The 25337-nt window shown below is 37.7% G+C and overlaps 2 protein-coding genes across 6 annotated transcripts in view; one reads left to right on the top strand and one right to left on the bottom strand.

Annotated features, from left to right (window-relative positions):
- Positions 1 to 25337, bottom strand: part of LOC105670711 (uncharacterized) — a 181318-nt gene that overhangs the window by 46705 nt on the left and 109276 nt on the right. For all 3 annotated transcript variants that reach the window (XM_067347570.1, XM_067347572.1, XM_067347571.1), the window contains 3 exons: positions 5547 to 5782; positions 1563 to 1789; positions 351 to 649 (listed from right to left, as the gene is read on the bottom strand). In XM_067347570.1, coding sequence (XP_067203671.1) covers positions 351 to 649; positions 1563 to 1789; positions 5547 to 5782 — 762 coding nt within the window. The remainder of the gene's footprint in view (positions 1 to 350; positions 650 to 1562; positions 1790 to 5546; positions 5783 to 25337) is intronic.
- LOC136997148 (uncharacterized) lies at positions 6004 to 14795 on the top strand. 3 transcript variants are annotated; one of them, XM_067347575.1, is made up of 7 exons: positions 6410 to 8760; positions 9251 to 9402; positions 9671 to 9923; positions 10153 to 10346; positions 10547 to 10703; positions 10793 to 10926; positions 11025 to 14791. In XM_067347575.1, the coding sequence occupies exons 3-7, from the start codon at positions 9839 to 9841 to the stop codon at positions 11355 to 11357; spliced, it is 903 nt and encodes a 300-aa protein (XP_067203676.1). In that variant the 5' UTR covers positions 6410 to 8760; positions 9251 to 9402; positions 9671 to 9838; the 3' UTR covers positions 11358 to 14791. The 3 variants fall into 3 exon arrangements, 1 of the variants encoding a protein (XP_067203676.1); XR_010887962.1 differs by having other exon boundaries at positions 6004 to 8266; positions 8357 to 8760; positions 10153 to 10926; positions 11025 to 14795; XR_010887963.1 differs by having other exon boundaries at positions 6004 to 8266; positions 8706 to 8760; positions 10153 to 10926; positions 11025 to 14794.

Here is a 25337-nt window from a genome sequence, read left to right as displayed (position 1 = left end):
TTTTCGTTCATGCCAGATATAGACGCATAAGATAACATGTGGAATGCCTCGAGTTTTACACAGTATGTAATTTTCACTTGTAAATACTTTGATCAATCCAATACCAATTTTTTTCTTCATAAAAAAATATCGAGATATCCACTGTTTTTAAATATTAAATAATTTGAAAAATCCTAATTTTTAATTATTTAAATATTAGATAATTTGAAAAATAACACATTTCATAAAAATTAAGCCAAAACTCTGCAAATAGAAGATATAATTGTGACTTTTTTTTTTACTACAGAACAACATTTATCACTTTTTGCTTACTTTGTTAGAAATGTAAGAAATTCTTGTGTCACACTTACCTTTAAGATATGTCTCCAATTCCGCTGCGTTCTGGGCTGCGTTGGCAGTTCGTACCATGTGCAGAAGAGCCTGAGTGGACGACATATCGATCATAGGCGGAAACACGGGATTCCCGAAGAGACTTTCCTGCTTCTGCTCCTTTAAGTCTTTGTTGGAGAGCGGCGAGGTTGTGGGGACGGTCGGTGGCTGCGGAGCGCCTAAAGACGATATCAGACCAACGAACTGCGCCCCGGTCTTGAAGGTCGGAAACCTCGGATCTAAACCCGGAGAGTAACCGTTCCTCGGCGTGCTAAAGTATCTGAAATGATCAATTGATTTGTGATCGTAAACTTTCTATTACGTATAAGGAAAGGGTTCAGTAAAGTAGTACGATTATTATTGTACGTGCGCTTCAATCTTGCCCGGTCCACATCGAGAATATATTTCTCTTCAATCTTTTATTAGATATATAAAATGCTACTCTCCCATAATGTATAAAGATATAAATGACATTGCTATATTGCATCCGGTAATATCTTAAAACGACTCGACGTCAAACGATAGGATACGAAGTACGTTTCTCTTCAATTTCCAAATTCGATAGATCAACAACGCTGATTAAATATGGCAGGATGCAAACAGACGTGCAGTAAATTAGAGTGTCAAGCTTTCTCCTTCAAACGCCGACGATCGTGAGCACCGCTCTGCGTTTACTGCTTAAGTGAACAATTAAGTGTTCATCTGATCTGTTTCTAACCACTAGTGCCAGAAGGTACAAAGTTGAAAGTCAACGGACCCGCGAACGGGCAACCGGTTTTATGCGAGAGTACATCGAGTCTCTCGAGTACTCTTTGCGCCTTACGAATCTTAATCACTCGAATCATCTATTTGCAGCCTTCAAGTCTTAATTTTTTTTTTTCACGACAACCTCTCGCGGTCTTCGTCAATCGACGAAAGTCAATATACTCGTACGTTACGTCTCGGCAAAAATATTTGAAGACGTTTTCGAAATCCTTCTTCCTTAATTATACATTCTAAGACAAATTTATGATAGGATTGATATCAAACAACATTCGATATTTTGTTACATAATTAAATTTAAAAAAAATTTAAATAATGTTAATACTGTAGTTTTATATTTTTCTCATAAACAAATTTTTAATTGCATCAATTCTGTATTTTATTCATGGAAATCTAAGAAATTGAAAAGAAGTAAGAAAAAGTAGACGTACTCGTTGGGGTTGGTGTTGTTGTACTTGGCGGCGAGGCTCCTCATGAAATCGCTATAGTTTCGTCCCATCATATGCTCCACGTTCTTGAGATGATGATGAGACGGCAGTGGACCGTCGGGTCCACCTAAAGGTGTAGCATTCGGCGGCGTCCCCGGATGACTCGACGAAGGCGTCACACTCCTCGACGATGTCGAGTTATTGTCAGGCGTGAGTCGTTCCGTTTTAACCTGCAACGTGACACGAGCACCTTTTTTAAACGAGACCGTAACTGGATGCGATAACAGCGAGAAGAATGCGGAGCAATTAACCGACAATAAAGAGAACGAGTATAAGCGGAAGTGTTAATTAATAAGTGAGAGCGGCAGGTGTAAGAGAAGTACATTATTGCCGCATTCAACGCTGAAAAGTAAAAACTAATATTACTTTCGTGCGTAAACTTTTCCTTATTAAATGTGCTCGATTAAAAATTCTCTGACAAATAACATTCTTCATTCTAATATTATTTTTCTTCGTTTTTAAATCTACTATTTTTAATTCTACAAAACAGTCCGTGTATATGTTTTAAAGACACGTACGGTTCATAAAATTAGAATTGTTAAGTCCTCACGTTGTTCAGCCATCGGCACGTGTACAAATTACTCATTTCACCTGATTTACGGCGACAATAATTTCACTATTTTTACTGCCGCTGCGTGTTCAAATGTTGAAGGCTGTGACACAAAAGTAATATGTTTTTTAAAGAATACTTTAGTCTCGCGTCGATACCGACTCTTTCTTGAAATTCTGGAAAGGTCGCTTTACTACGTTTAAAAGTATACATTTATGAAAAATGTGTAATAATTGAGGATTCATCAGTAAGCAGATAACTGGCCTTTTCAATTATCGCAATTAACTACGCATATAGCAAATGTTAATTATAAGTGATAGAAACAATGTAACAATAGACAATAAGACAACAAGACAATGAGATAAGACATATAATTATCGATGATGATTGTTGTTGCAAATTCTTATTCGAAGAGAAGAGATCTATTTCTCCATTGCGCCACCGATTACCACACGCTCGATATCACGCCCGCTCGCGCGACTATTTAACACTTAATAAACCGGCTTTATCCGCGTGCAAAAAAATCATTCCGCTCATCTCGCGATGGAATCGATGATGAACCACGCCTTCGACCGCGAGAAACACTCATCGGCAGCTGCAGCAGTGCGCGATACGTTTTCGCTCAGGCGAGATCCCGCGGAGGCAAGGAATATCTCGGGTGCATTAATTCCCGGGAACAGATTGCATCTGAGATATGGTAATGAAGGCAACGCGTGGCGTAAGAGTTGACTCCTCTCCTCGGCGCGGCGCGACGAGAGAGCGCGCGCCGTGACACCAAGAAGAACGAGAGTCGATTGGCGTAGAATAGGGTCCCCGAGAGCGCGGTCCGGGGACCGTAGCCGCGCTCTTGCAGAGGCCACGGTAAATCTCTTTCTCGCCTCCGGGCCTCTTCCTGACAGGGGACCGCTTCAGGCTCACGACGCGGACGAACTCGTATATATACTGCCTACGTTTCGAATGATCTCGGCGCGGTGCGACCGATAGACCGCCGGGTCTCGATAGAGAAAATACGCGAGAACGAGTCAGCTGTGAGAAATAACGATCGAGGCGAGGAAGCAAGGGAGCTCCGACGCGCAAAATTAAATCGATTGTTTCAATAAAACAGCTATCTGCTTGATTATGGAGCGATAAGTCATATATAAAAGATAAGTCAATATAAATAATGGGCATCATACATCAATTCTCACATGTAATTTTTATACGGAATAAAATATTATTTAATCTAAAATAAAATATATGATATCTATGTTTATAAGTAAGAGAAAATTAAATGCTTACAGTAGATATTTTTTCCTTGCAGATTTATTAAAAAAAAAAAAAAAGACTATAAAAACTAACAAAGCAGCCGGATTACGTTCCGAAACTAGCATCTCGGTATCTGAATGTTAAATTTTAGAGTATTGTGTACACATAACGTTTTCTGTGCTAAAAAATTCCTCGTTATCAAGCACCTCTGATTTTTTTCTAAATAATTCCAGACGAGGAAGATTAATCCCTCTATTCTTATTCATCGACTCGTCTGATTCACTCCGGCAGATTTTCAATATCGAAAGTTAATAAGTCAGGATAAAGCTCGCTGTGCGTCGAGGGATTAATCTTTCGAGATGCTACTATTCTTCGAAGACCTCCCTATTCATATGGCCCGCGGACTTGAGCTAACAGCAATTCTTGCGCGTCACGGACCGGCCGTTCTTTCTAACGATGATCATCAATTTTTTTTTTATCATCGCAGTTCTAAGCGCTGCTAAGCAGACACCAAAGACTTCTCTTTCTCCCCCCCCCCCTTTTTTTTTCCTTTTTTTCAGTCAAACCGTTTACAGAAGCGTTGAGCGGGTCGACGGATGTCGACGGCAGAATGACACTGCGGCTTTCGACGCGGTTGACATAGTTGCTGCATGCTTAGTTTTGAACGGGACTCCTCGTGTACACGTGTACGGGCTACCGCTCGAGCTCGACGGACTCTCTCGTCGAGGATATCTCTCCTCTGGCTGGCGCACGTGTCCCGTAGTGGTACATACGAACGCTCAAACACTCCACTTCACGGAAGAAGCGGTGGGTCTCTCTCGAAAAATTTATACGACAAATCTCGCATCCTCGCGGCAATGACTCCGTGTCGTTTTCTCTCTCTCTCTTTCTCTCCCTCCACGGAAAGAAAAAAAAATAAATAAAAATTCCGGACGACGTTTAGTCATGCTACGTAAATATATTAAGACGTGCGTTGTGTTTGCCTATATATGAATGGAAGTTTTGTGTGCACCGTGTCAAAATTTAATTCCAAACAACCGTCGTTTTCGGAAGTGGATGATTGAGCAAACGTAAACCGAGATATAATATGAAAATTAAATATATCAATTGCGCTGTTTATAAGAAAAATCGACACACCTCGATATTCATATAATTTCATGATATTTGACTTTACAAAATATTAATTTATAACATTTAAAACAGATTTTTCAAAATAATGGTTCTTGTACTACGATCTCGTAATTATATTTCTTTATCTCAGTGTAGTTCTTCATTAATATAGCATATGCGAAGTTATATTGAATCGCAAGACTTGCTTCAAGGTAATTTTCTTATAAACAGTGTAATTAATGAATAACTATGGGCCACTTTTCCCAACGTCTGTTAACTCTAACCGACTAGTAACTTTTCAGAATAGTCAACTTAAAACTCGAAACTTGTATATGTCGTCAATCCTAAAATCTTGGTATATTGATAAAAAGTGTATAGAAATTTGTAAAAAAAGATTTTACAATACTAACACCATATTATTATATTATACTGTTGCGCCCGTACTATTTCGCCGCTGATGCTGTGTGTGTTACAGCTGACGGACCGATCGATAATATCGATCGGTCATTAGAGAGTTGAAGCCAAATGGCATTTATTAATAATCTTTCTTATATTCGTTGTCAAGACAACGAATATTGATTAACAGTTTAAAGGGTCTCTATGACAGTTATAAACAAACTGTCATATGTCAGATCTGAGATAGCTGTCTGCTCGGGCGGACGTATACGACAGCTCCGGTCTTTAAATCATATTTCCGGTTTCTTATTGTAAGAGTTACTGTTGAGTTACTGTTCTTATTAAAGTGTTCTCTGTTTATTCGAAGTGTTGTGTTGTGTTGCTTAATTTCGTGAGTTTCGTTGTTGTGCGTGAAATACCGGTTCGCGGACGCAACAATACATAATATTTAGCTTATAAGAGAAATTTTCTCCTTCAATTGCAATATTTTATTCTTCATGTTGGCAATCCTCTAAGTTAGAGTTCGAGTTTCAAGTTGGCTATTCTGAAAAGTTACTAGTTATTGGAAAAAGTGGCCCTATAGAGCACAAAAAAGCCACTTGCAGAGAGAAAACAATTTCACTTACTTGAGTAGTGTCGAGACCATTCTGATTCTGCCGCCTTCTACCCCTCGGAGGTCTCGGGGTTGCCGCACCGGACAGGTGAGCGCCCTGAGGGCTCCCGCCCCTGGCGTCGACCGCTGTGTTTGCTGCCAGGGTGGTCCCGTTGTTGTTTTCCGTGTGCGTACCTAAATCCGCCGCCTCTCCACGGTCGCCGCCACGTGGTCCCGTGCCCGCGGATACGTTTTCGCCCGACACCTCACCTAAAAATGAAAAACATAATACGTAAAATCTCGATCCACTTGTAAAACGTATTAAAAATATTATTGGCTAATTGATATTAATTTCTTAGCGGCGATCGTGTTTGTCAGAATGGTATAAAAAAAGCTAGTCAATTGATGGATATAAATTATTCAAATTATGTTTATTGCGAGAGAGAGAGAGAGATATATATATGTATATAATGGAGAAATTATTTGTCCAAAAAAATATATTAAGAGATGTTCCGTATTTCAATGAATCGAGTATCTCTAAAATACATTTGTGATGATAGCTTAAAAGATTCAGTGCTAAAAGATTCAATAGTCAGGCAACAATCCTGTCAGAGTGCTCAATTCCAAATGCGAATCTCCGACGAAAAAATAAATTCGCCGTGAAAGATGGTTTAGAGTTTCGTAACGAGGCGGCAGTATCGTAAAGCTTCCTTAGCATCGCGCTTTGTAAACAGCCGTCTTTCGACACCGAAAATTCAGATAAAATACGTTGAAAGAAATGATTGCAGGAGCGCGATTGCACGGTGGCAGGAGCGTGCAATCGTATGCAAGATTTACGCTCAGTAAATGATTATCTTTTAGCTTGATCAGAGACGTGTATTTGATGATCAGAAGCGGCCGAAAAGCGATAGAGCAGATGCGAAGAACGGGGAGAGAGAATCGAGGGGGTCACTGTCCACTGCGGCTACCAAAGATGTCCGATAAATTTTTGTCATCATTAAACGCGCGGAATTTTATAGAGGCAGTAACTTGTCCACGCCGCCGAATTTGCTGTTCGATACGATCGGTCGCGATTAACGTTAACAGCGTGCCGGCAACGGTGCCAAGAGATTCGCATTTTTCTTTTTTCATTATAGCGCATCTTCGTATCACGCGACCAAACGGTTTCATCAACGAATAATTATTCCGCAGCGAATATTTTTTTAAACGGCTAATAATTTTTACTGATCGCGATTTACCGTGTATCGAAGCGTGCCGAAGTATAACCGATTTTAAATAAATTAAATCGTTTGTCGAATTTCTTTCGACTGCTGTCGATCGAAGATTGGCAAAAACAGAAATAGTATAAATTTTACACAGATGAAATTTCGCGTCAGCAGACATTTTCTGAGACATCTAAAGCGAAATTTATCGTTACGTTTTGCGCAGATAAATTTTATAACCAAAGTCAAACAGATCTTCAACCGTTTTGTTATCTGAATGCTATCGAAATATTCGCAATAGCGTAGAATAAATGTTTCAATACAAACGTTCCTGCAGTAAAACCGATAGTATCGGAAATATGCGCAAACGAATATTGTGATGATTTTTATAACGCCTAGAGTTAACACATTCGACGTACTCTCTCGACACGGTCGCTATCGCGCTACAATATTCTCCAATCCGGTTGTGGAAGCGATCTCGCGGCAGCATTGAATGGAACACAGACAAGAGAGTAGCGCTCGTAAAAGCCATTTCTATGACACTCACTGCCAAATGTCTTCATTATTTCAACTTAAAATATTTACAGCCACCCATAAAAATTCCATTAGACATCGTTTGCGATGCGGGGAAAACTATTCCCCGTCTCGCCGAGATGTTCGACGATACGTTCTACGCGTCTCGCTATAAAAGACGTCCCAATAGTTGTAAAATCGAAGAGTATGCGGCACTAAACACATTGTTCGATGTAGATTTAACCGCCAAGAAAAACGATCGAAACAATTAAATGAAACATTCGACGATAAGTCCTAAAAGACAATTTAATTAACTTTAACGAATGTCGACGAACGTACCATTTCAATAAATTTCGTCGGGTCAATGATTTGTGAACTATTAGACATTATAAAGTCTCTCCCAATTAAATATGCAGCAAAGCGAGGAATATAAAATATATGTTGATGAAAAGCGCAAATGCTATTTAATGAAGCTGTTGAAATCATGATGTGGCGGAATTTCTTACATATAAATTTCTTATTAATAGAAAAATAAAGAAGTCGTACACTGAGAAAAAGAAATCGAAATTCTTAGAAGCAAATGGTTATTTGTGACATTTCCCTCCATATTTATTTGTAATAAACAAATTTGATTGTGATAATTAAATATGTATTTCTGTAAAGTATATCTCATTTTTCTAATTAATTGTAAAAAAAATTTCGTTTATTTCTTGCTGAAAAAGTAAATTTATTTGAGACAAATTAACATTTTTTTATAGCAAATAATATTTAGTTACAATAAGATTGATTTGTATAGACAAATGATATTTATTTCTTAGAAACAAATCTTTATTTCTTTGAATTAAAGGTTTCCACTCTATGATATGCGTAACCAATATGGCTGCGGTGTGCATGCACAAGCACGTGCGTAGTGTGCTGAGTGAAGCAATAAATTATTTCTCGTGCTTCTTTTTAATTGTATTGTATTTCACTATGGAAGATAAAGTTGCAGAAGTGTTAAAATTGTTGCATTTAGAACGCTGGAGTGACAGTCTAATAAGTAAGTATGCAATATCTTATTTTTGTCTTATACTTATTATATTATCATCTGTCTTATTATATTATCATCATCATTAATTTCAATTTTTAGATAATGATATTAAGTATGATACTCTAAAATACATGGTTATTAATCGATGTCCAGAATTAAGTGATGTTATACCATCAATAGGTGCAAGAATTGCACTACAAAATTATTTTTCTAATTATGATGCAGACAAAGAAACAGAAACCTCTTCTCACATTTCTGTAGCTTCTGTTTCGACGCCTTCTGCGACTCCATCTCTGACACTTGCTCTTTCGCCACAAGAGATATTTGATGCAATAATCCCTTTTGATAAAGAATCAATAAATAGTGAATCATCTACAGAACATATTGAACCTAACATTCTAAAAACATCTAATTGTGATACTCAAAGTATTGTAATATTAAATTGTAGTTCTGATAATGAACCAGTGAAAAAGAAACAGAGGATTGAAACGGTGGACAATATGGTATGTACAGTTCTTCAGAACTTTAATTATAACAAGTGTCCATTTGCTAATATGGTTATATTTAAAGTATAATAATAAGGAACAAATGAAGAAATGTTTCAGAAAAACTGCATATAACATGCATGTTTCAATATATGATATGTAATAATATATGATAAATAAAGAATTAAACTATTCCGTACAGCATTTTGTATATTATTTATTAATATACAAGACATTAATTTATTAATATACAAAATGCAATACGGAATAGTTTAATTCTCTATTTATCATATATTATTACATATCATATATTGTATATTAATTAATATATTGTTAGTATATTGTTTTGTATTGTTTGTCATTTTATTTTGTTATATTGTCCAATAATTGATTCATTTATTTGATACATTTATCTTATATTATAATACAAGATAAAAAATCAATATAATTATTAATACTATATTTCTATTTTTTTTATAAATATGTTTTCAATTCACTTTTTTTATAGTTAGAAAACTTTGATTTAAAAGCATTGCTTCAAAAAACAGTAACTGGACAAGCTATTATAGCTTCATACGATGCAAGGAGTGGATTATCGCCAAGATGTCAACAGTATTTGGCAAATATTATTATCTGCCACTTTTTTGATAATAATATTAAGTAAGCATATATTCAAAAACTTCAAATGTATATTTATATACTTGTAGATGTTCGGTGTATATGTATACAAGAGTATGCATTATTCTTTTCTATTTTTTTTTCGAAAATTTGTTTTACTAAATATGTTAATACGTTAATATCCACCTTTGCAAAATTATTTATAATATATAATAAAATAACAAATATAATGAAAAAAATATAATAAAAATATAATGAAATGTAATAAAAAATAATATTATTTCTTTTGTAACAATACTTCCTTTTTCAGTGTTCAATTAAACAATGAAATATTGAACAAAATTGCGGATCATATAATTACTCTCTTTCCGGCTGAATGTAAGGAAATATATTATTGTCCACCAGTAAGAAAGAAAGATTCAAAAAATGAGAAATCTGGTATTGCAAAAGGAAAACTAATTGATAAAAATATCGAAATATGTTAGCATTTTTAAGGAAATGTCAATTGATTGCATTGAATAAATCAACACATAATTTTAATGAAGAAAAAATTGTTAATGAAGGTTCGTGTAAATAACATTTTATAATTTATTTTATACAATACTGGACAAAATAAATCATACACCTTTTAAAAAATTGAATTTATTAATGTAACTATTTTTTAAAAATAGTAAATAATATTTTTTTAAATAGTTACATTAACGAATTCAATTTTTTGAAAGGTGTATGATTTATTTTGTCCCGTACTGTATGTAATTTGTAACAATTTTTTTATTTGTAATTTTTTGTTAGATAATCGCGAGGAAGCAGAGCGGAGTCGCTATTGGCTTAAAAATAATTTTGAACCTTGGGAAGAAGTTTTGCATCATTGGGAAAAATCATTTGAACTGAGAAGAAGTTTATTACATGACCATTCGACTTACCAAAATTTATCCTCAATCTTTGACGATTGGAATATTTTAACATTTTCACAGGGCTATGTATTGGTAATTAATTTGTAGCATATATGTATATAGGTACAATGTATCTTATAATGTGATTGGTCAAACAAAGAAAAGGATACAAGTCATCAAAATGAAAAGTCATGTTTTGTAAAATTTGCAATAGTTATTTAATTAAAATATCTGGACAAATATATTATTTGCTAAAATTTATTTAATTTAATTTGTATCTTTTTTTATTACAGATTGAAAAGGATTACTTACGGTTATATAATGAAAAACATAAAAATGTTGAAGAAAAATTTCATTTTTTATTCGATGCTGTGTTGGAATTGAAAGGCAAAGAGTTAGATTGTTCCAACAAAGTATTACTGGACATGTTAAATGGCAATATTCCAAATGGTAATGAAGAATGGAATAATTTACATAAATATCTACTAATGTGTTTCTAGTATCTTATAATGTTTTGTTATAATGATTTTTTGTTTTAGATTCAAAAATTTTAATTAAAATTTATCTATTATTTTCACTTTTGCCAAATAAATCTTCAAAAGCAAAAGTTGGCAAAAACTTTTTTAAACCAACTCAAGTTGAATCACAAGAAGCTGTAATACTTCATGTTAAGGTATTTAAAATCTAAATAAATTAAAAGTTTTCTCTCTCTCTCTCTCTCTCTCTCTCTCTCTCTTTCAGAAAAAAATTAAAAGTATTATATTATTTCAGATTCCTAGTGACATAGAAGAAGAAATAGAAAAAAAAAGGAAATGGCTTAAAAAATTTAATTTGACTTTGCAACCTTTTATTCTTATCGTTGGACCTTCTTTAACAGAGATTGAAACAATTTTTGTCAGAATCGATAACGTCTCTTATAAGGTTAAAACACTGTGGAAAGCCGTAGAAATTTGCTTTATGGTTTTCATCATTTTGGACTTGAAGTATCCACTAGCGGCAGAACACATCTGGTATTTATTTCAGAGAAGTGTTTTTGATATAGAATTACATGGAGATAACAAAATTCCTGTGATTTGTGATGCGATTAAAAAAATTTCTAAATAGTTACTTTACAATTTTCAATATAGTATGTTAAATTTTTGTTTTCATATTCTAAAGTGTATTCTAAAGTGTACACTAAGTGTTTATAAACATTAAATTTTTTTATTTGTTTATTGATAATTTTATGAAAAGCATTAATTTTTTCTTTTAAAAATGCTTTGTACTATTTGTCATAGACAATTTCAAAGTATCAAAAATTTAATAAAACATATGAAGGCAACTCATCCTTATGAAGAAAGTTTTCAATGTGGTTTTCCTACGTGTTTCAGGAAATACATTAATATTGAATCTTTAAAGAAACATTTTAATACTTCACATAAGGAACTGTGTCATAGTAATGCATTACCTACATTTACTAAACAATTTACAACTATTCATACTGATTCATTATCTTCAAGTAATACTGTTCATATTACTGATGCGTCTTCAAGTAATACTAATTTAAATAATATTATTAATAACAAATCTAATGCCGATGATAGAAATGTTACAAATATACAGACAGTCGATGATACAATATTGAAATTTATTGCAAAGTTATATAGTAACAGCTCAATTACTAGGAATATTGTGCAAATTTTAGTTGATGATTGTTCACAACTTGTGCAAGATTTACTATCGTACATTAAATGTAAATTACAATCTGAAACATCTTTTTCTAATGATAGTAATATTTGTAAAGTGCTTGATAATGTCTTTGATATAAGGCCATTCGAGAAATATTCGACAGAATACAAACGTTTACAATTTTTCAAAAAATCTAAATGGCTTGTACATCCGCAAAAATTTCTTCTAGGAGAAATGTTTGATAATTCTACAGATAAAAACAATTTTACAACAGTAACATCAAAAAGGTGTGAAGGACAATTTATTCCATTACGGGATTCACTAAAGCAATATTTAGAATTACCTGAGATATTTATGTCAATCAAAAGTTACATCGAAACAGAATCTTCGGAAGAAAAAACTTTATCTAGTGTTTTTTGTGGAAATATATGGAAAAATTTAATTACGAAATTTGATAATAAAATAATACTGCCTTTGTTATTATATTATGATGATTTCGAAACGGGAAATCCCTTGGGCTCAAGAGCATCTATACATAAATTAGGAGGTCTATATTATACAATTGCAGGTATACCAAAAGTTTATGCTTCATCTTTAGAAAATATTTTTCTTGGTGCACTAGTATATAGCGGGGATCGTGAAACCTTTGGTAATAAAATGTCTTTCAAACCGATTATTAATGAACTGATTTATTTAGAAAATTATGGTATTACTATATGCGTAAATAATAAAGAATATCAAATTTTGTTTTCTTTGCTTGCACTATTAGGAGATAATTTAGGGTTAAACGATTTACTTGGTTTTAATAAATCATTTTCGGCTAATTTCTGTTGCCGTGTATGTCGAGCTTCTAAATTAGAAATGACATCTCAGTCTGAAGAAAATGTGGAATTATTAAGAACAATATTGAATTATGAAGACGATTATAAAAATTTTAGTTACGGTATCAAAGAAAAATGTGTTTTTAATGAATTACCCAATTTTCACTGTATAACAAACGCTGCATTTGATGTGATGCATGATTTGTATGAAGGCGTTTGTAGATATGACATGTGCAAAATTATAAATTCTTTAATAAAAGAAAACTATTTTTCTCTTAAAATATTAAATAGCAGAATCAAATATTTTAATCATAAATGTAATACAGATGTTGGAAACTCAATTCCACCAATTAATGAACATCATCTTAAGCAAGGTTTTTTAGTGATGTCTTCTTCTGAAATGTCAGCTCTTGTAACATATTTCGGTATTTTAGTTGGTGATAAAGTTCCGGAGGATGATCCATACTGGCATTTGTATCTACTTCAAATACAAATTATTCATATTGTAACAGCTTTTGAAATTAATACTGAGGAACTACATCTCTTGCAAAGATTAATTGCTGATCATCATAAACTATATATGGAATTATTCCATGAGCGACTAAAACCTAAATTTCATAATTTGCTACACTATACGAGAAAAATAAAAGATTTTGGTCCATTGCGCTATTTATCATCTATTAGATTTGAAGCTTTCCATAAATTATCCAAAATTAATGCACGTTTAGTAAGCTCACGTATAAATATTGTATTTACATTAAGTCTTAACTTACAACTGAAGTTTGCACATCGCATTTTAAGTCAAAAAGGTTTTTATCCAAAAATAAACTTTGGTAAATATATTTGTAACATTTCAAAGTTGCCTGAATATCGTTTTCTAAAGCATTCCATTAAAAATGATGATTGCTATATAATTTCTTGGGTTAAAATTAATGGTTTTACATACAAACCAAAATTTGTATTCTGCCTGAATGAAAATGAATATAGCGAACCACAGTTTGGAATAATTAAGTACATTGCTATTGATAACTCTAAACAGTTTTATGTTATTTATAATTATTGCGAAAATATTGGCTTGGATTCTCATAAATATGCATATGAAATATCATTCGGGTTAACAACAAATGTTGGAATTATACAACTCGATTTTAATAATCTTTTGATTACTCGAAGTATCAGTTACGCTGCTGATGGCAGTAAATTAATTACAAAGTTTGTATAATTTTGTTTTAATTATTTAGTCTTATCTTATTTTGTCTTTATATGATACGCGCAAAAATGAGTCCGGATTTCTTGGAACTGAAATTTTAATTTAATCCTTATAATTGTTATATGTTTCGAAAATTTTGAAAAACTATATTTATTGTAAACTTTTCCGAAAATAAGAAAATAATTTTGTACTTTTCTTTTACCTCAGTAAAATATATATTGTATATATATGCAAATTAAATTAAGGTTTTTACATTATTATTTTCAACGTGCCTCAATCCTTTCGATAACGTGAGCGCGTTTTGTGTGTGTGTGTGTGTGTGTGTGTGTGTGTGTGTGTGCGCGCGCGCGCGCGCGCGCGTGTGTGTAGAAATTTAATATTGGAAGTATTAAACTGATTAGCGATTAATTATTTATTTTCTTAATAACGATATATTTTTATACTCAAAATAAATAATTAATTGCTAATCAATTTAATATTTCCAATATTAAATTTCTATAAGAAAAATGTTTTAAAATATATTCAAATAAATATTTATTTTAATAGTACAAAATATATTTTCAATTCAAATAAAATAAATTTGAAAAGAAATAAATGCTATTATTGCGCTAAACATAATTTATTTGCTACAAATATATCGATTTATAAAGATTGAAACAAATTTAATAATGACAATTAAATACTTATAGCGAAGAAATAAAGAATTATTTGCAATTAATAAAACTTATTTCAAAAATAAAATAAATGAGTTATTTGCTACAAATAAATCTTTATTTCGCCGTATTTAAATAAAACATTTATTTCAGTGGAATAAATTTATGTCTCACAAATAAATTTTTAAGTACTTTTTTCTCAGTGTATAATGAGCGCGCATTGCATCAACATTTATCTTTCGACAGAAGATTCTGCAGCCGCACGTTAGCAGGCGTCACGTTCCGCGTAACAATATTTTTTTCTTCACGTTTTCTCACGTTTTTCGCGAAGTTTTATGTTAGCGGTAGCGCGTCGACGGCACGTACGACAAATATCGTAACAACACTTCAGGAACTTCCAAAGTAGGGAGCTATTGTTTGAAGATCGTACGAACGTGTTTTGTTGTCCAAGTTTGACTCAACGACATATATTTGCATAGTCGCGCAAAAATAATCTACAGTTGCATTCATGGAATTGATTAAACTTCGCGACTGACGCAAAACACGTAGAAAAATGTTTTATCATCGTCATTTCAGAAAAAAGTATTTTATAAATAAGACGATATGTTAAAGCTAACAGTATTATAAATATTTTCTGGAAATACGAATTACATTGTTAATTGACGCGTTGAAATTTTCAGATGAGAGTACAAAGTAAAGAGTTTGCTTCGTTATATTCTTGAAACAGCGATATATTCCTGAACATAAAGGCAAAACATCGCGCTCATCGACTCTATCGACTGAAAGTTTCGCAGTCGGGTAGTTCGCAATAAATACTGCGCCCTGAAAAGCTTGCCAGAGACTTTGCATGTGAACGAGGGAGGTTAACAGCAACGGAATATCTACGATGAATACTGAGAACCACGCGAGGTCCGAGTGTGAAATATCGTAACGACGTGTTAAAACGAACTAACGTGCAACGCACGTATCTCCCGCGACAACACCCGCTCCGCGAAACCCGCACTTCGAGGCTGCACTCACTCAGTACAACGAATGCGCGAGTCACGGTTGCGCCGTGACATTTTAGCGTTAGACAGAATAATATATTGACTTATAAGAGGCAAAAATAATAAAATTAGAAATCCAGTATTTCAAAAATTTGTAAATTAAAAGATCAAATCTAAATTCGAAGACAAGTAATGAACTTTGCAGATGATTATTGTCAAAAGAAGCAGGACGATTTATATTGACGTTAAAATAAGTAAATATTCACGCATGAATATCGAACTGGCTCGTTACTTGTTTCCGAATCTAGACTTAAAGATTAAGAATGTCCTTTTGTCCGTATTTCTAATCCAGCGCAGTGCAATTGGCAGAAAGTAGAAAGCATAGCGTGCAAACGCGCAAGGAGGGAAAGAAACGATCCGTTACCGCAAACAGTAGTTTGCTTCTGATTTTATCCAACACATCGCGTATCAGGACACGCGTGTAATTTACCGGTTCCGCGCGAGCGTGCAGCGAAGCCGCTCGATTAACTATTTCGTTCCTGGACGAGACAGGTTCGTGCGAAAAAGAAAACCATCGAGGAGACAGCGAGATGGGACACCAGGAACTCGTAGTAATAGCGCACACCGCAGTCATAAATTATCCGGCGCGACCGCGACTAAAACGAATTGACCTTCGAGGTCGCGTACCGCCGCGACGCGAAAAAAGCCGGCGGGTCTCCGCCCCCCCCCCCCTTCCATGGACTAGCGTTAATTATTCCCGCGCTAAGAGTTTAAGGAATTTCACCGGGCTGGGAATTTTTCCACGATCTCGTGTACGAGATAGAGGCGGACCGGGAAAATTACGTAACGCGCCGCGTGCGATCTGGGATCGATCCAGCATCCATCCGGCGATGCTTCCTCGCTGTGCATTGTTCGACGAGTGACCCAAAAATCCATCAACCCGAGTTCCCACATGTGTGAACGCATGTGAGTTAACCGTTTTGATGCGGCAACGTCGGCACGCGAAATGGTCACAGTCTGACAATAATGTGCTATAAAAACAGTCGATGGAATTTAATGTAAAATTCAAGACCTTATTTTTCGTTATAAATAAAAGTGATGTCTGAAATTGGAGATCTTAAAGATCTAGCGTGTATATTCCACCAGAATATAGATCTTTAAAAAGTTTGATAAATTATTAATTTATGTTTGAAAAGTTCTTGCAACGGCATTATCGCAAATGTTCAATTTTTGCAAATGAGAAATTTACATAAAAATCAACATTAACGTTGGTCTTTTTTTCTACATAATTTTTTTCTCTTTTACTCTCATAACTATAATAGTCTCACGATTTTCGATCGGCTAGCTGAATACCGGATGCGGGCGCATACATATCATATCTTCCGTTCGCGCTCAGCCTCGGCAAGGCTGGCCGAGTCACGTTTGCGAGCTCAGCGAGTGAGCCCTCATATGTGCGCGTATGAGTGAGGTGCGCGTGTACGCACATCGTATAGCCTCGTACATCCGCATCCGGGGTCGGCTCGCCGCTTAATGAACGATCAAGCCAGCTCTGCGCGTCGCGCGGCGCGCAGCCCATCATTACGAGCTACCGCAGCGAGAAGCCTCATCATATCCTTTTGTACTATTTTTTTTTTTTTTTTTTTTTTATACGCTCGACTTTTCTCTCGCAATCTCGCGTGCCGGAGCTCCGACAAGATGCTGAATGGACGATGATTCTATTTTTTCTCCACGCGCGGATTGACAATCTTGCTGAGTTAAGCAAGCCCGAATGTCGCGAGCTATTTTATCTTGCTTGCGAAATAATAAAATACTTTGGCGTTTTATTTCCGCCTTATAATGAGATGAGTATCAGATCTTTAACGAGAAGAATACTGCAAATAAATAATCGTTATTTTTCCATTTGTCACAAGTTTTTCAGCAATTTATCCTTTCATTAGAGAGATTGAATATTACGCTGCAAGAATTTTTCTAAAATAAATTAGTAATTTAGTTAACGTCGTAGCACTTTGTATTTCGCAATAACTGATCTTTCAATATTAAATAAAATTATGTCACAGACGAAACAGCTATTGGTACGTAGAATTGCAGCGTATTTGAAATATTCTACGTTATCGTCGTCATTAATTACCGCTGGTTTACCGCAACGATTTATTGTCGTCTAGTTTATTGCTCATAGCGGATAATGATAATTGTAATTGACTTCGTCGGCCTTTAAAGGTCGCGGGTGACGGCTCAGAGACAGACCAGGACTACCGTCGCGACGCGAAGCCAATGCGATCATTATCATCAACTATTACGATCCTGGCTGGACCGTAATTTTTTTAAATCCGACTGAAAGTTATGCGCGTGACTAGCAGGACCGGTTGTACAAGATAACATTAGTTATAGTCACTCCAACTTACTATTAGCAAAAGATGAAGATTTATATTCCATTCCAACAAAATAATACTACAAATTATTTCAGATGAAACGATAACTATCAGAGAGAATCATAACGTATGCAAAATATTCTTCATAACCAGTCATTAATTATTACTAGCTTATCGCAGCAATTTAGAGTCATTCAGTTTATTGACTTCGAAACGAATGCACATGCTTCCTTTTTTCATATATTTTGCACGAGTTTATTTAACTATGAATAAAGAAAAAACAATATCACATATTACCAACAAAAAATTTCGAATAATAAAATAATTAATGATCAAATATGCTGATCTAATAAAAAAAACAAGATAAATTGCTCAGGTATTGTCTAAAAGAGGAGCCATATAAAATGTTGCTATTTTTTTTTCACCGTCAAACGATCCTTCACAATTAATCACCGCGTGAGGTACACCGCGACACGAGCGACCGTTCGCAAGGATAATACCTGTCGTCCGTGACGACCTTTAAAGGCCGGACCGGTACGCGCCCGCGTGCGCGCGCGCGGCCGAGAGAGCGCAAGGAACCGAGAGAGAAGGGAGGAAGAGATTATACTGTCGTGGCGTTAACACGATCAACGCCGTCAGCAACCACCGGTCGCGCGCGGTCGCGTTGCTGGATCTCTTCCCCGGCCGCTGTAAACCCGGCTGTAAGTTATGCGGCGACCGGGAGGGCTGCCTCGCGCGCCATTAAAGCGGGTTATGCCCATTTCAAGTGGAAAATCATAAGCACCGCAAATACGCCGTCATTACTACAGACGCGCTACGAGCTCGCCACTTACTTTGTAATCATGACTAATGCATAATGCAGTAGCAAACGCGGCCGTACGCCGTCCGCACATGCTCCTCGCTCTATCTATCTACGCACGTGTGCTTACGGGAGTTACGCCTATGCATATATATGCACGCGTTGGGCGCGATCTCGTTGACGATTACCGGGGCGCATCCGAGTCCAGATGGACGAGGAATACCCTCGAGAAAGGTGTTTGGGGGGGTGGGGGGGAGGGAGGGAGCGAGCGTATTGCCTTCGACGCGCGCTATCACGCGGAATTGGATCTTGCGGTGCGACATGTAACCGAAGCGGCGAGGTAGGAAGATTATGCGACGACGTTATGAAATTCCAGACGCGTCGTCTACTTGCCTCGTTCGGCAATGTCGGGGACGGTGTTTCGGCCAAACACCATATGATGGCTATAAGACTTGGAAAAATTAAGAACCGCGAGGCGGCTAGAAAAATCAATAGCATGGAGGAATAAAAAGAATTGCGATTTCTCGCTTTCGATGTAATTTGATGACTGCAGCGAGAAATTGGGAATCTTAGCAACCCTTTGAAGTCCTGATCGCGCATGATATCAACTTTTTCTTCTCGCTCGTCGATCCGGCTGATCGATAACGGCCGCGGCGTCTAATGAAACCGCGTCTTTGTCCCTTCGATGCGTAACCTTGGTCGTGCGGAGAATGGTCGAAACAGCTGTTTCAAGTGGGAGGCCTCTCGCGAAACACAATGGCGTTCACGTGAGGCGCAAACGTTTATTAGCCGACGTCGCTCGAGGGGGGCGCGGGGAGGGGGAGACAGCGCGATTTATAGCCAGCAACACGTAAGTAGCAGCAGCAACGGCAATAGCCCATCGGCTCGCCATGGCGCGGCCCGAAGGTCGCGTGACGTCGATACGATTGCGTCTTATTAGGAGTCACCGCGTGTTCGACTTTACGTAGGAACGCGATGCCCGTGCATGCCGACGCATTCCTGCAACTAATTAGCTCCCGTTGTATTTGTCGAGCCACTCGCGCTACGTGCCTCGGCGGGGTCCGCCACTTTTCAGAGACTCTTCTTCGTCCTCTTTCGCGTCTATCTTCGCGTTTTCGCGTGTGCTGCGCCTCAAGCGTGTGATTTATAGGTCCCTTGCTTTCAGCCTCGCATCCTACACCTTCCTGCAATCTCTTTTCTCTCACTGTCCGAGTCACTATGAATCTCTATGGAGAGATAATATAATAGATCTTGAATTTTCGGACAAACCGTCAAGAAACTCCGCTGGATAATTCTGCGTTCAATATTTGTAATTTTTTTAAAATATTCTTAGCAAAAAGAGTAAATTTTTTAAATAACCACTTGATAAGTCGACAATTTACCTAGGCAAGATTTTTATTCGCTAGCGCGTACAAGTATTTGTTTTACAACCGGAAAATTTTCAACGCCATTTCCATATAGAAACGCACACACGCACGTATTATACTGGCACCTTTTATCTTCTCTTTTTACGATCCGCCTATACGTTTCCCCTGCCTCGTCTCCTTTGACGCGTGGTGTCCGGTCTTTTATGGTCGCTTGCCAAGATAGCGCGGCGATGGTGACACTGTACGTTCGTCAGGGTCGCGCACCTGCAAGCAGGTCAAGTTGCACGACACTGCGCTCGACCGCGAAGGACTGCATCGAGAGGATAGCAGATAAACGTCGATGCATGCTTAGCATTGATTAACGCAAGTAGCGTGATCTTTCTTTCTGTCTTGATGAGATTACATTTACATATCTGAAAACCTTTTTTACGCAACAAAACGAGTAAAATTTTATAATTTTACTTTGAAATAAAGAAATATAATTTTTTTCATTGTAGACGTATTATAATGTAAAAGCGAGAAAATTATGTTTTCGTGTTATGTACTTAGCGAACGTTTTGAAAAGACAAATAATCGATGCGTGCGAGCAAAACAAGACACGACCCGTTTAATTGTCCAGGCATCGTTGATCGTTTCGGACAAGAAAGAACGATGTTGGAGACCGACGAACACAGACTGCAGAGCATCCTCGCGAGTCGGCTTTTCCGCGGAATCGTCGGCGAACGGCGTACCCGATCGGTCATATCTCACAGGTTTGAAGAGTACCGCTTGCCTTTCTCCTTAATTACTATCTTTGATCGCTTTACTCATTTATATCAAACATACATTTATCCTGACTAATGACATTTAATTTATTTTATTTTATTTATTCGTTTATACTGTCGTGACCTCAAGACTCATCCATCCTACATCATATTTTATGTCATAAACGTTTAACGATTCAAAAAAATTAATATATATTTATAAAATCGTAGCTTCATCACAGTTTCGGGATTGAAATTGTTAAATTTTCATATACATATATAAAAAAAAATTCTTTTGCGGATCACATTAAGGATTAAAAAAAAACCTCAAGAATACGAAGAAAAGCAGATCGCTGACGCTCTCCTCGCGATTCGCTGAATTTCCATCTGGTTTCCGCGTTCACTTCGAAGCCAAAGCGTCCGACGCGAGGACCTAAAGGTTGGGGGTACAAGAAGAAGATATTCTCTTCCTGCGGTTCGCCGCTTGTTCCGCCGGTGGCAACGGGCGAGCGGTGACCTCCGTACCCCTTATGAGAGGAAGAAAGACAGAGGGACGCCGAGAAGAGAGCACACGTACCGAGAAAGGGGCAGGAGAGGAACAAGAAGAGAAAGAAGAGAGAAAGAGAGGGAGTCGAGGTGCGTTCCTGCGTGACGTAGCTTTCGCAGGCCATCACGCATATGTTACCCTCCGCGAGGGACACGTACGCGCTTACAATACGATCCGCGGGGTCATTCCACCGAGTCCTCTCGGACACCTCTTCAGCTTTGCCGTCGCCGTCGTTGTCCCCGTTGTCGTGAACTTTGTTCCCCGTTCCCCGTTCGCTGTCTTTTGATCGGTCATTCCCGCTAAGCTGCGCAATAGCGCGTCACCTAAAATGCACCCGTGAGCGAATGCGCGACAGTCGCCTCTTTATTCGGTCAAGTTCAAGTTCCCTTTTATATTTAAATCTTGTGAAATTAAAGTGTCGACCGTTATTTGACTTGAAAAAAAAAATTAAAAACAGATATATCATAAAGTATTTTGAAAATAATTTGTCATATATATAAATGTTAAGGCTGTGCAATGCATAAGATACGCGTTACTCAACACAGAGTGTGTAAGTTTCTTTTACAACTTTTCACAGTATAATCTTCTAATTTTCTACGGGGTCAAACTTTGTAACGTAAGAACGTAGGTGTCACGAACACCGGGCGTGACTTGCGTGCAACTTCTGCCGGATAAAGATTGACGACACAAGCTTCAGATAACGGCCCAAGTAAAACTAAGTAGAACAATCTTCACGAGGCTATGCAAACTTTCGTAATCTTTTGTGCCGAAAAAAAAGGTGGGAAAGAAATTCGCGAGCAAATCCAATTTTTCAGTGCTCCTTCACGTAAAAAGCGCGATATTCTTCCTTGATATGCGCGTCAAAAAGAAAGTTTTTATTCTCGCGACGAGGAGGATAATGCTCATGCAATAGATCGAATCTACATGTCGAACGTGTGCTGGAAACTTTCCACACGCAATTGCATCGAGTCGTACGTCCTGGCACCGTTTCTCTCTGTGGTTCTCTGTCTTTTTTCTTCCCGGCCGTGTACGTTTAACAAGAGAGCGAAGCAGGTTGCGGGCAGATGACAAACAAAGAGCGCCGTGACCTCGTCGCCTTGCGCGAGATGCGATTAGCGTGAACGATTCTCTCTCGCGCGCGCGCGAATGAGCGAGCGAGCGAGCGAGCAAGTCGACGGGTCGCGAAAGATGTAGGTGGAAGGCGAAGAGAAGGAAGCGCGCGAACGAAAGATAGACGAAGGAAGGAAGAAGTCGAGTATACGTAAGCTGACCAAAGGTCGAGTGCTGACCGCGAGTCATCTCGATTGCGACAACTTGCGCTGCTGCTTATTTTTGCGTATCACATTTCAAATCGCGCAGAGCCATATTTTGTATAAAGAAAAGAATAAGATAAGAATAAAAATATCTCTATGTAAGAATTCGGATTCCAAAGCTGAAAAAAGTAAGATTGTATTGCAAAATATAATAAATTATGTAAATTAGTGTCAAATTATTTTATATGTATACAAAAGATGATTCATTTTATTTCTTTAATGTATTTGTCACAAAGAATCAAATTATCGCGAAAATCTCGCAATTAATTGCAAGCATGTGAATAAACAGATTTTTTTATTATTATTCTTAATGATTCAGTTTTATTTCCGACAATGGATTGCCGTCAAGAGATACCGAAGAAGCAAATAACTGAACGAATGTTTTTCGAACGCAGACGAAACACGTCGCGCCCAAATGAAAGATAAGACGGTCACGCGTCACACTGTGCGATTAATGTTAGATTATCTCACCTGTAGAGTCACCGAGACGGCTGGAGCGTGACGGTAGAAGAATAAGAAAAGACGCGACGGACTGGAAGCGGGTACTTTACTCGATCAAAGGTCGAGCCTCGCGCATAACTCGCCGTGGCATCGATAAATGCGTTCCCTATCGCGCTTTCCATTTTCGCTCGTTGGGGATGACATATTTCGCCATATGGCAGACGAACAAGGCACTTACGGGGAATTAACGTAAGAAATTATTGACAAGCCGATAGATAACAAATAACCAGTCTATTATATTCCCATTATTCGACGCTGAGAAATGTTTTGACAATCGCAGAAAGAAGGTACCAACGGCGGAGTGAAGTTACAATACAATGAGGCCGGAGGATAAACAGACGATTCGGAGAGATACGAAGTCAACATCAATTACGCGGTGTGACAGAAAAGGCGAGTCTGGCGATGAAAATCGTGTCTATCGCGGCCGATTATAACCGTTAATTAACGCGCTCTCGCAGCATCATCAGTTTGACTTTTTTTCCCCCCTTCCAGCCGTACATATGCGCCGCTAATTGACACGTGGCGCAGGTGACTGGAAGAACGGAATATCTCGACAATGAAGCTCAACAGGTTGCCGGCGATCGTGGCAGCGGGTTTGACTTCTGCCGCACCAACGGCAATTAGCACGGGCGATTCTCTCGCGTAGTATCTCGGAGGAGCGACTTCATCGTGGCGAGAGCCTGCTGTTAAATCACTTCATCGCTAAATTCCACGCAAAGAGACGCAAAAGGCGCCGTCTCGAAAAGACAAGACGAGACAGCCAGAAAATAAATTAGAGGTTGCGTGATTTGCATATTGTCTATTAATACCCGATCGTTTCCCATCGATCATCTTTCGATATCGCGATGCTTACGGAACACCCGAGACTTTTGCGACGGACTGTACGCCGTCGAGCCTCAGCGAGCAGTTAGCATTAGGCACGATGACGAAGAAGGCCAGGGACTCGGTGAGATGATAGCGAGCGCGTTCGCTGACGGCTCGCATCGGTCACACCGCAGGTGACTCGTCGCGGCCTAAGTCTGGCCTCTGCCCGACCCGCGTGCCTGATTCTATCCGCGCGTCCTTCTCCGACCATCTCTGACTCCCGTTTTCTCCCCCTTGCGCAGAATGCGAGAAGCGTCTGCGAGTTCTACTAAACAGTAGACTTGAATTCCTCGTGCGAAGGAATTTATATTTCCTTTGGTTCTCTTCTATCTTTGTTATCTTGGACATAAATTTTTTTTTTTTTTTATAATTGTTGATTTCAAGTAGCATACATATTATGCAAGTTTCTAATTAGCGTCGAAAAATTCTTGCAGAAACCGTTACAAATTGTAATCTTGTTCAAGCTTTACACGCTTGTGTGCGTGTATTTTCTATCGGCTTCTCGAATTCTCGTTATAAATTTATATATTTAAACGGCCGCTGATTACAGACTGAATATATTGCGCGTATAAATTCCCGGTTGACACGGGAAAACGCTGCGCTGTGCCGTCGAACGCTGTCGAACGTCGCCGCCGAAGGACCTGCGACCTCTGCGGAGTTAATGATACGCGCGAGTGGATGATCCTTATATAGAGAGCGACGGCAAAACTCACCGCGTGTGTTCGTCAGCACGCATCATTTCGAGTGATGTATTACTCACCGAGTGTCATCAGAAAACGGTTATGTGACCCTGGATAACTGCTGACGGTCGTATATTCGCGGCCACCTCGCGCCACAAGTCGCGTGTATTTCACTCCGCTATCAAGTATATTCGCCACGTCAGCCCTATCACAATTGATGCGGCTTTGCAAGCGATCGCGCGCCATCGCGAGCCCTACGAGAGCGCTTTATCCCCGCGCGCGCGAGAATAAATAAAGCCGAACGGTACAACGTGTGTCTTTCACGTCCCAGGATTTTTTCCCGGCCCGAAGGAGTCGGGATGTCGCCTTAAAGAAGCTCTTAACGAAGCCATAATAGCTATAGACAAAATACGTAACGGCAGTTACGGAATACCGGTTCCCTTTGTGATCTTATGATTCCCGTTCGCGACTTTTAGACAGACTTGCGATAATTAATGTTTTATTGGTCACTGAGCTGGAACAATGTGAAATATACAAAGCAGGTTTTCGCAGAAGAGAATCAG

Source organism: Linepithema humile, chromosome 1, assembly GCF_040581485.1.
Source record: "Linepithema humile isolate Giens D197 chromosome 1, Lhum_UNIL_v1.0, whole genome shotgun sequence".
Lineage (NCBI taxonomy): Eukaryota > Metazoa > Arthropoda > Insecta > Hymenoptera > Formicidae > Linepithema > Linepithema humile.
Note: the sequence above shows the minus strand (reverse complement) of the source record. Positions and strands in the feature narration are given on the sequence as shown.